General features: G+C 42.2%; 1 protein-coding gene across 3 annotated transcripts in view; it reads right to left on the bottom strand.

Moving 5' to 3' along the window:
• Window positions 1–12,488, bottom strand: part of IQSEC1 (IQ motif and Sec7 domain ArfGEF 1) — a 135,026-nt gene that overhangs the window by 50,884 nt on the left and 71,654 nt on the right. For all 3 annotated transcript variants that reach the window (XM_088482469.1, XM_088482468.1, XM_088482470.1), the window contains exon 4: window positions 12,223–12,384. In XM_088482469.1, the coding sequence (XP_088338595.1) occupies window positions 12,223–12,384 (162 nt within the window). The remainder of the gene's footprint in view (window positions 1–12,222; window positions 12,385–12,488) is intronic.

Below are 12,488 nucleotides of genomic sequence, written 5' to 3' on the forward strand. Positions count from 1 at the left end.
GTTTAGTATACCCAATATAGGTTTATTTACATACACATGAAAAAATATACACATTTAAAAAGGCAATAAAAATAATGAATAAAAATCTGTTTGAAGGATATAGCCCACAATATATATATGACAATGTCATCAATAGTTGCTAAACTAATCGAAGAACATGCAACCTAATAATCATATTACAAATAACATATATAGCAGCAATAATCTAATGTTACTGAATACTGAATCAAGACCTTTGTGAGAGATGTGCAAGAAGAATTCTAGCAGATTGCTAGGACAAGGTATCGTTTCGATTTGCTAGTAGTTTGCAGTCTGCAACAATATGTTTATTGTAGCTAAATTGGTATCCTATAGCAGTTAATCAGCTATTCAAGTTCCATTAGGCATATCCAGTGTGCTGGTCAAAGAAGAGCAACAAATTCGGAATATTCTATGTCACTGACGTCCCAGTACACACAAATAATACCGTCCAGTACCACTGATAATTCAATTAATGTCCCCTATAGGAGATAAAATATTGCTCAATAGTCACCCATCAGCTGGTCAAAATAGCGTGGTCACACTGCCGAGGGTGCCAATCAGCTAAGCCTATGGGTACTTGGTAGCAGTACGTGACAGCGAAGGGTGAGATTGTAGTTTGTAGTGAGACTGAAGATTATGCCTATGGGTACTTGGTAGCAGAACGTGACAGCGACGGTGAGATTGTAGTTTGTAGTGAGACTGTAGATTATGCCTATGGGTACTTGGTAGCAGAACGTGACAGCGACGGTGAGATTGTAGTTTGTAGTGAGACTGTAGATTATGCCTATGGGTACTTGGTAGCAGAACGTGACAGCGACGGTGAGATTGTAGTTTGTAGTGAGACTGTAGATTATGCCTATGGGTACTTGGTAGCAGAACGTGACAGCGACGGTGAGATTGTAGTTTGTAGTGAGACTGTAGATTATGCCTATGGGTACTTGGTAGCAGAACGTGACAGCGACGGTGAGATTGTAGTTTGTAGTGAGACTGTAGATTATGCCTATGGGTACTTGGTAGCAGAACGTGACAGCGACGGTGAGATTATAGTTTGTAGTGAGATTGTAGATTATGAGTGTTTTTGAGATCACATTGATCTTTGGGTTTACTGGACCCTTTAATTATCTGCAGTAGGTACATATTTACATTTTTTTTATATAACCAACAGCGCCAGGATTTTTTTTTAACAAAAATCGTGCAACCTTGCCACAAGTACCGTAAATTGACATTTATAATTGAATCGGGTGCGCGCATTCATGAAACAAACTCGCTTTCACAAACTCGCTCCTAATTGAATTACTTCCATAATGTGGAAACACCATTAGGTGCCATGAAAACGAACCATAAATGACACGAAAATGCACCATACAGTTACAGTAATTCTGGAAAAACTACAAGTGACATGAAGACCCACCATATAATCACATCACATCATCTGTATCATTATTATCTTGAATTTCACCAAATGCTGGGTGCAAAAAATCTGGCTGAAACAGGCGTCTTATCTCCATCCGCAAGCTGTGAATGAGTGTGGCATTTGCCAACACGCCTACGACAGTCTCAGGAGTCAGAAGAGTCCCATGCGATCGCATGGTTGCCACCTAGAAAGACCCGTTTCATAGATAGTGTGGCACTATTGGTCAGCAGACGGATCAATCATACACACTAGTGATCTCCATTGTTGTGCGGATACCTGATCCCGAGCAGAAGCACATTTCTTTCTTTGCCACATGTGCAGTATGCTGAAATTTGCAAGAGCCATGCGCATTGCGACTTTCGTGAGACTCCGAATTAGCACCATAGTGTGGAAACACCATTAACTGGCATGAAGATCCACCACAAATGTCATAAGGACCCACCATACAGTATAAAAGATAGAGGGCCTGATTCTGAACTGGAGTAAAGCAACAAAGTGCAAGTAACTTTGAACCTTGGTAAAACCATGCTGCACCGCAGGTGAGGCAGATGTACAATGTGCAGAGAGATTTAGATTTGGGAGGGGTGTGTCCAACCTGAAATCTAAATTGCAGTGTAAAAATAAAGCTGTCCAGCTTTTGTGGGCTACATGCAAAAGCTGTCAGTATTTACCCCACATCCAAAAATAATACATGTATTTGCACCCCTTTCATTGCAACATGGTTTGTCCAGGTGCACAGTTACTTGCTCTTCTTTTATTTACTCCCACCTCAGAATCACGCCCCAAGTGTGGAAGCACCAAAAATGACACAGGGGTCCACTAAAACTGGCACCCAATGTTTGTCAAGACCCACTTTAAAATCCTCTTCTCTATATTAGCACTCAGAAATAATTAAGCATAATAATCAGACGGCATCAGTTTGAACAATCTGAGCAGCAAACAATGGCACAACATTGCAAATCATCAATTAAACTAGTAATTCAGTCACTGTTGCCAGCACAGACATAGACCTTTTGCTTATTATTATACATTTATAAATTAACGTAGCACTTACAATTATTTTAAATTCCACTGGACCAAGAAAAATCTCTCTAGCTGAATTAATGTCGAGTTTGTTCTAGCAAAGAAAAAGAGTGGCTCTAATTATACGTAGCTCTGTCATCCAACACTGAATAATACTCTCAACTATAAATTAACATGAACAATTTCTAATCCTCTCAGAGCGGTCATTTCAATTGTAATGAGACCATAGAACACAAGTTCACCTCCAGAATAGGTTATTACCTACCAATAATAGCAATACATTATATTGTTTAATAACACAGTACATTAAAAACAGTAGCAAATAACCAAGTTAATATAACAAACTGTTTATAAATATTCATCTACTGCAAAAGTCATCATGTGGTTTTGTGCTGCAGACACTGGCCATTAATAATCGTTTTTCTATCTCAGGGAATCGCAGATTCCAGTGATGTGTCCTAATATGCAGCATAGGATAATCTTGCGAGACCATTGGTCATCTGAGTGACCCCCAGGTCGGAAGATGCAGACCCTGGTCTCAGAACTAGCAGAAAAAGGGGACAACACTCTCCCATTTTCCAGAATGCTCCCTCCTCGCCCCCAAAGGTCTGCAGCCTGTCAATGAGGCTGTGTCTCAGGGGGCACTGCGTGCGATGACGCAGGACATGTTGTGGACATGCGTAGAATGGGTCCTGCTAATGCGTATGCGCCCCACCATCGGGTGTGCATACATATCTGAATTAGGCCCTCAGCCCATTTTAATGTAAACAGATAAGGGACAGAGAACAGCAAGTAAGACAGACGGCGGATGGACAAGTTGAATATAATTTCCAGGAAGTTTTAGATTTTTATGTTTCGAGTTTACAATATATTAAGGGTAAGGACACACAAAAATAACCATCTAAAAGACAGTTTGAAAAAATAACGAGTCTGTTGCGTTCAGGTCAATGACAAGGTGGAGCTGTGCGATGCAATCTATAACACCAGTAGTGTAAGAGAGTAGGCGATGGAAGTTTCCATACGGATTGCCATGTATCTGCATACACTAGTGTGCAAGAATTTGTGATAATAACACCAGATTGCGGGCACTACAAAATTACTTATATAATAAAATAAGTGCTGTGACTCACTGCAAACAACCATATTTTTCAAAAGCAGATCAAGTATCTGATCTGTTGCTATAGGTTAAAGAATATGTTTGTACATACTGTAGCTCCATTGTATTAGATAAATCTGGATACTCATGGGATATGCACATGCATAATACGGCTAGTAGATTTGCACATGTGCAGTAGAATTGAAAGCCCAAAAAGGACTTTCAGTTCCACAAAATTAAAAAAAACAAACAATAATAATAATAATAATAATAATAATAAAAACAACAAAATAAGTATATCAGAATAGACTATGGGGTGATTTATAAAATGTTCTCAAGAGGAAAATTGTAGGTGATGCCCATAGAAACGAATCAGGTTGTAACTATCATTTTATAGGCTGTATTAGATAAATAATAGCTAGAATCTTATTGGTTGATATGCATAACACCTCTATTTGTCGTTTTTGGAAGGATTTATAAATCTCCCCATACATATTAAATATAAATACGCACACATTATATGTTAAAAAATTATGTGTTTTCTATACTAAAGTTATAAGAACATTGTGTCTGTAGATTTGTCCAAGTTGACGTAAAAAACGACTAAATCAATTTTCATGAAAACAAGATCACTTTGTTGTGGAAACTCCTAGAAATAACCTGCACTTTGTTTCATCTCGATCTGTCAAGTTGAAGCTGAGCAATAACAAAAACAATATTTATTGACATTATCAATGCAAGAGATAGGAGTGGCACCGTGCGTACGACCAGTAATGGGTTGGGGGAGAGGTGCTTTGGGCCCGCGTTCACTTGAATAGGACAGTCTACATAACAGTCTGTGCACAGGGCACACAGTGACATTGGTGTCAGTGGTGTGTGATGGTGCTGCTGCCACCACTCTGTATGTGAGGTGCAATAACTAAAGGAGGAGAGGTGAGGTTGAATGACTAAAAGAGGTGAGGAGAGGTGAGGTGGAAAATCTAAGGAGGAGAGGTGAGGTGGAATGATGAACGGAGGAGAGGTGTGATGGAAAAACTAAGGAGGTGAGGTGGAAAGACTAAGGAGGAGAGATGAGATGGAACACTAAGGAGGAGAGGTGAGGTGGAATGACTAAAGGAGGAGAGGTGAGACGGAAAGACTAAGGTGGAGAGATGAGATGGAACACTAAGGAGGAGAGGTGAGGTGGAATGACTAAAAGAGGAGAGGTGAGGTGGAAAGACTAAGGAGGAGAGAGGTGATGGAACACTAAGGAGGAGAGATGAAGTGGAATGACTAAAGAAGGAGAGGTGAGGTCGAAATACTAAGGAGGAGAGATGTGATGGAACACTAAGGAGGAGAGGTGAGGTGAAAAGACTAAGAAGAAGATGTGAGGTGCATTAATTAAAGGAGGAGATGAAAAGATTAAAGAATTAGAGGTGAGGTGGAATTACTAAAAGAGGAGAGGTGAGGTGTAAAGAGTAAAATAGAAGACGTGAGGTGGAAAGACTAGGAGAGAAGAGGTAGAATGATTGAGGAGATGTGAGGTGGAATAACTAAAGGAGAGGTGAGGTGGAAAGATTAAAGGATTAGAGATGAGGTGAAATGACTAAAGGAGAAGAGGTGAGGTGGAATGACTATAGGATGAGATGTGAGATGGATTGACAAAAGGAGGAGATGTGCGGTGGTAAGAATAAAGGAGGAGTGAAGAGGTAGAATGACTAAGGAGAAGAGGTGAGGTGGAAAGAGTAAAAGAGAGGAGGTGAGGTGGAAAGACTAAGGAGGAGAGGAAAGGATGAGAGTAGAGACTAGATTTTTTTGAAATGTACAGCAATTTATCGCAGCACATCGCAATGCGGCTATCGACATTTTTATATAAATTAATGTGCCGAGACAGACCAATTAGTTAAAGGTCTGTCTTAGCAAAGATTTGCCTGATATCAGAAGGACATACCTTGCATAGGCCTTGTACAGTGCATCTACATTTTATTTTCTTGATATATGTTTTTTTTAATTGCTTTATGGCAGTGGTTCTCAAACCTCAACCCACAAGTATCCCCAATAGGTCATGTTTTGAGGATTTCTGTCTGTGGAAGCAGGTGGGATAATTACTGACCCATAACAAAATAGATTAACTCACCTGTGCATGATTAAAGACATCAACAAAGCATGACCTGTTGGTGGTACTTGAGGATTGGGGTTGAGAACGCCTGGTTTGTGGCCAAATCGAGCATTTTGAAACCCCCTCTGTATTATGTGTTAGTCATTGAAATGTTCATGTTGCATAAGAGTGACTAGAATGGGTTGTTTTGTATGGCGTAATCTACTATGCGCTCTGTATGATATTGTGGTCACTAGAATGTTCTCTGTATTGTATGGAGGACACTACATTGTGAACGGTTACAAGTGCCAGGATTCAGGAAAAGAGGTCCCTCTGCCTGAGGACAAAAGCGCCTCTGGACCACATGGTGCACAAAGTGGTAAAAATCTTTGGCTGATATTGTTCTTTACTTGTGAGCAGGCGATTATTGCACACGCATCCTCCCCCTGGGATTGGGGTAGAGGTTAACTGCCACAATATACCTTGCTTCTCTACCTAAATGGTTGGATGATAATGTACCTATTTTAGGAACTACCTATTTTCTACTGCAATATTAACACTACAATACTAACACTTTAATCCGCGCTGAATAAGCTGTGCTGCTTTCTCTATATTCATTTAACCCTTTACTAATCGGGTATAAGTGGACATAAATATTAATCTATGCTGGCAAATTGTGACCAATGAATTTTTGATTGATGCTCCGTTATTCCAATATATGTGTGTCTATATAAGAGATCTCTATACTAGTCTCTGGAGAAATCTATATCGATATGTACTAATATTGTATGGTGGAACCGGTTACGCATTTTAGTAGTAAGGCACTAGTAGCCTAATTAATTACTTCCATCTGTATTTTTCATTTATTTGATGTTTTAAAGAAAAATTTTTTTTGGGGATTGTATTGCGTGCAATTAAAATAAATAATGATTTTTTAAATCAGCAGCCACTGCCAGCGCTCCCATTTCTTTTCTTATTGTGTCTCCATTGTAAATAGGTGAACCTCCAGATCCACTGTGTGGGGGCAGCAGGAGTGGTTTAAATTTTAGCATAATTGGTGATTTATATTGGTAGCGCCCACTCTTTTCTCCTTTTTTCAGTTTTTGTTATATTATTGAAAGACAACATGAAATGCAATGTATTTGTTCTGCCACAAACATGCAGAATCCTCAGCACAGTTCGGGTTAAAAAGTTTGCACTATAATGTCATATAGAGGTCCTGGGTAAGATCAGCACATTTTGTCCACTGAAGATTGTGACAAACTAATGAAAGTATTTCTTTTTACTTGCCTAACATTGGAGTCTCAGTTGGTGGCAGAAGTGCAGAAAATGCATCTTAACTTGATTTCACACTATAAAAATCCATAAAGCGACTGGCCATTTACTCTAAATTTACCTACCAGCACTTCTGTTTACTCACATCAATTACTGAGCTGTTCAAAATATAAGTGGAATGTTCATTTGGAATAACATTTGGCACACAACCTTTAGGTAGAAAATACGAGTGCAGCCACATCCCCCAACCACACTCCCCCAATTAAAGTGCCCCCCTTGTCATTTTCTTCTGGATCTGCCCCTGCCAGTAGGAGTTACGCTCGGAGAAAGCAATGCTATCACCAGCCTAGTACCTATTATAGCAAAATCCTTCTTCCCTGGAATACTTGGTGCAGAATTTTTATCTGATCTTCACCCCAGCAAGCTAAATGCAAGTCTGGGTTTATATAGACATTCCTGCATTAGGTACTCATGCCTTTCTCAGTTATTTATTTATTACCAGTTATTTATATAGCGCACACATATTCCGCAGCGCTTTACAGAGAATATTCGTCCATTCACATCAGTCCCTGGCCCAGTAGAGCTTACAATCTATATTCCCTATCACATACGTACACACATACACACTAGGGCTAATTTTTGTTGGGAGCCAATTAAGTGTTATTGTATCGGTTATATTCTGAAACAAGTTAAAGCTAACAGAGAAAAGTTTTCTCACAATTTATAGTGGGTAAATGGGCTTTTCATATATATTCAGATTATGAAGAATGATTTGCACACTGGTTTGCCTGCAACAAATGCATCTGCAATGAAGCAAATCCGGCTTCTACCATGTTCCACAGAGAGATAGGGTCATGCTTGTATAGCAGACGTAGGACTGATCCGCTCCTTTGCCTTTAGCAATTACTTAAAATGTATGATTGATTTTAGTACGGCTGTGAAAATACCCGAGAATCAGGAAAAACAATTGAGAAGTTATTTGTATGAACTTCATTCTGTCTTTGTTTGACAAATGCCAGCCAATTGGCTCCCTACATTATGGTTTCCAGACATATATTATAAAGGGCAGGGCCGTAACTAGGGTAGTGTGACCTGTGCCTTGGCACAGGGCACCGCAGGGCAGGGGGCGCTGTTTGGGCCTGTCAGTTTTCTGTTTATCATCATTATCACTTGTAACTTCCTCTTCTTTTATCCCCAGCATCTCCTGGCCTCCCCTATCTCTTCCCTGGCCCTTCCCCAGGAGGCCATGGCACTTTTTCAGGTGCACTATCTTATGTCCCTATGGCTCTGATAAAGGCACTTTTGACAGACACTGATCTGTATTTTACCGTTCATTGATGCTTTGAGACTGACAGAAGTACTTGGGGAAGCAAAGGTGTGAGTGCCATGTTTTGTAAACGTATAAATAAATATTATTGACTGCCTGCAGATAATAGCTATGGATGGATTTAACTTCACATGCATACATATATATTGTATAGATGTACAATAACTAAAAAGAGAAGAAGGGGAAATAACAGGGCAAGTTGCTGAAGGAAGCAGGAGCATGCCATGGCCAGCTGTAGGTAAGAAGCAATACATTACTTAATTATTCTGTACCCAACATATGGAGGCGTTGCCACACCCTCATTAGACAAAAGAATATGAAAGTACTATGCTGCAAAGTGGCAACAAAACACACCACAGAGGGAGATAAGTCTCCTCCAAAGCTCCCGAGCCTCCTGCCAGGCCCCCCATGCACCTCTGGGCCCTGGTAAATAGGGAATGGGTATGAAATACCGCCGGCCGCATGGCATTCCCGTCAGCGGCAGCCCGACATGAGCAGAGTTCGAAGCAGCGGAAGCCAGACAGCGCTGGAAATCCCAATCGTGGATAGGTATCTACTAACCTAACCTAACCCCCCTAACCCTCCTTAGGGGTGCCTAACCCTAACTTCCCCCCCAAGTGCCTAACCCTAATCCCCCCTCTAAGTGCCTAACCCTAAGCACCCCCTTCCCCGCTGCATAAACCTAAGTCCCCCGTGGGGGTGCCTAACCCTAAGTCCCCCCCGGGGGTGCCTAACCCTAACCCTCCCTCCCCCTAGCCTAACCCTAACCCTCCCGGGGGGGGTGCCTAACGCTAAGTCCCCCCCGGGAGCCCTAAACCTAACCCTCCCCCCCCCCGCGGCTGTCCGCTCGCGGCGCCCGGCATCACTACGATCGGGATGCCGGGCGCCGGTCTCCCGGCGTCGGGGAAATGCGGGCGTCTACATCTAGACGCCCGGCATTTCACCCTTACCGGGATATGACAGTCGGGAAGCCGGCTGCCGGTATTTAGGCAGTCGGCTTCCCTGTTGCATACCGGTAAATAGTACCCACTCCCAACGGCTCTGCCTAAGAGAACTTACATACTAAGGAAAAGCCGAACAGTTGGAGAGAGGACTGGAAAGGATACATGGAGGAAGGGAAGAGGAGAAGAGTATCACACTAGGAGTGGGGGCAGTAAGCTTTGATAAAATAAAGTACGTATTAAGGGCCTGCTTAAATCTGGGCAGACAGGTAAAGAGTCTGACTAGTGAGGGAGAGCAATCCAGAGATGTGAAGCACCTTGAGCAAAATCTTGGAGACGAGCATGACTGGAAATAACCAAGTATAAATGTAAAAGAACAAATGCAGTAATGAAAGTATTCCCCAAGCTTATGGGAGCTTTGAGATCAGACATGTTTCCAGTCCTATTACTCCAAATATACAGTATTGGCGGAATCTATCTTGTCTTCTGTCTGACACAGTTGTCACAGCTCATCAGCGCCAATCAAGACAAAAAGATCATTTAACAATAGTGTCTAGTTTGCTGAATTGTCTCCAAAAATAGCTAAATGTCAGCAGACCAGGGAAGAACACGAGATTTATATCTAATAGATCTTTTCTATATTTGTCAGAATATTGTGCATTGTTTCAGCAGCTGACACAGATGCCATTACCATGTCTCACAAATTGGAAAAAAAAACAGCTGATGTAGGAAGAAGCAATGCGCGGAGGAATTGTGGGGCACAGTGGGGCACATCGGTGCAGCCTGAGAGGGATTGGATTATTGGTGCTTCTGTAAATTAGTTATCTTTCTATATGCAACAAGGTCATTAGACTGTTCTTGGGAGTCCGTGGTCATCAAAGGATGAGCCTGCAGCAGACTGACAGCCCGCTAAAAGCCATTTAACAGCACCAATCCTTGGTAAATGTCAGGGCTGGGAGAATTCTACAAATGAAGTTATAAAATAATAAGACTGAGATGCAGGTCAAAGATCCATAGAATGCATTACAGGCACCGAATATGGTTCTCCATGGTTGGTTGAATATAGTTCTGTGATGTACTGATTGCGGAATGATGTATACCAAATATTTGTTAATGCCTGAATCCATATTCAAGATACAATGCCACAGTGAGAACAAGACAAGTCAGTATGAACCATAGTGCCATTGGTCACAGTGACTGCTTCCATAAACCAGGAACTAATAACAAATATGCACCGTGTGTGACACATGATGCTGCTGGTAATGATGTATGCTGCATCTTATAGGTGTGTTGGGAAGTGCTTCTAATTTAACCACGGTAAAATGATTTTTATAGACCACTTCAAATTGGTGTGCGTATGTACCATGATTAGATCGATAATACTACTAACTGATTAATGTATAGTGACTGGGTGCTGGAATCTCTCCCTAGGCTCAGTGAACTAACATACTGTAAATACAATCTTTCAATTAGTTCTCACGATAATAAACAGCATAAATAAGATACTAGGTATTCTGGGGGTCATTCAGACCCACTCGCAAGCGGCAGTACGCTCGCAAGTGGGTCGATGGTCCCCACTGCGCATGTGCACGACGGCGGGAGCTCCGTCGTGCGCATGCGCGAGACCCGGACTGCGACAGCCAAGCTGTCGCTCCGGGTCTCGCACCAAAGGGGGCGTGCTGTCGATGGTGACTGACAGCACGCCCCTTTTGGTGGGCGTGCCGGGGGCGTGGCGGGCAGATGGAGGCGTTCCCATGGGAACGCCTACCGTCTGAAGCTGGCCCCACTGACATCACTAGTGATGTCAGTGGGAGTGATTTTGGCTCTGATAGAGCCAAAATCACTCCAGGGCTTGTGGCTGGGAAACCCGACCGCAGGGTTTCCCTCGCAAGTCCGATGGTCGCGATGGTCAAGACCATCGCGACCATCTTTTTGGACGCTCGTATATGCTGTGGGTGGTCACCCACAGCTATACGAGCGTCCAGGAGGACGCTCCATTTTAATGGAGGAGGGCCCTGATTCAGAGCGAGCGCTTTGGTCAGAGCGAGCGGCTCTGAATCAGGGCCTCTGTTCAGCTGGATCAATTCTCCACAGCACACGGCTAGGAGAGTCACCCAGTGCCTAAACTGAGAGGGCTAGGTAACTCCAGCTCTTACTGAACTATAGCTATCATAATGAGCAGCTACTCAGTAGATCCTCTGTAATATTATAAGTATTAAAAAGATGTATATAAGTTCTTATAATGCATATGTTTTGGATACACCATTAGTGGATAGGAAATATCAAGGTTAGAAAGCTTTAAATAGTGAGTACATGAAGAAACCAAATATTTTAAAATAAGACAGTTCCTGAAAATGTAATTTATCCCTGGTGTTTATCCCAATAATGAAGTATTGTCTATAGGCGTGATTCACTACGGATCGCAATATTGCGTACGCACGCAGTTCAACTGCAATAGCATGCTAATCCGCTGCGATCGCAATGCAAACTCAGCACAACATAAGGATGCCCACTTTACCTTACACACATCTGTAATGTTTAGCAAAATAGTGAAACCATCGGTACAATCGAGTACCATCAAAGCCTCACGCACACTTGCACAAGCCCTGACCTTAATCAGAAATTGCTAACTTCCATGCACGCTATGAGACCTCACACTGCATATAGCATCGCAGTGGATAATTTATGCACGCTCCTGCAACGTCGATCGACAGCACTGGCACTCCTGCGTTTCCCCGACCACTCCCCGTTACCACCCACAAACGGTGCTTGGGGTCTGCGTAACCTCTGCATTCGCAGTCCCAATCACAATAGCTAGTTTGCGCAAACACACTGCGATGCATACGCATGCGCAGAGCGCAACAATCGGCCGATTACGTGAATATTAGCAACTGCGATCCTTGCTGAATCAGGCCCAATATGCACAAAGATAAGGGAATTTTTTATTTTATTTAAGCAGCCTATGCACTTTCAGAAACCAGCATTCCAATCCCCTATAAGAGATATAATAAGACAAAGCATAGGGCAATAATCTGCAATAATACTCACTCAAGGACATCTCTATTGAACTGTTTCTGCCTATTGCCCAGAAACTCTCCAATCATCTGTCGGCTGAGTCCCTTCCTCTGCAGGAGAAAATGAGCCACTCCAACTGGGGTGTCCGGTACAAAGCCTCGTTCAATCAGATATTGTACCCCCTTTTCAGGTTTCCTATGAGCACAAAAGACAGCCAGAATAATTAATCAGAAAGGATTAATGTTATAAATTACATTTATTGTGGTTTAGAATGGAATATATTTATCTTGCTTGCAATA

Source organism: Taudactylus pleione, unplaced genomic scaffold (assembly GCF_031769625.1).
Source record: "Taudactylus pleione unplaced genomic scaffold, aTauple2 ptg000289l, whole genome shotgun sequence".
Classification (NCBI taxonomy): Eukaryota; Metazoa; Chordata; class Amphibia; order Anura; family Myobatrachidae; genus Taudactylus; species Taudactylus pleione.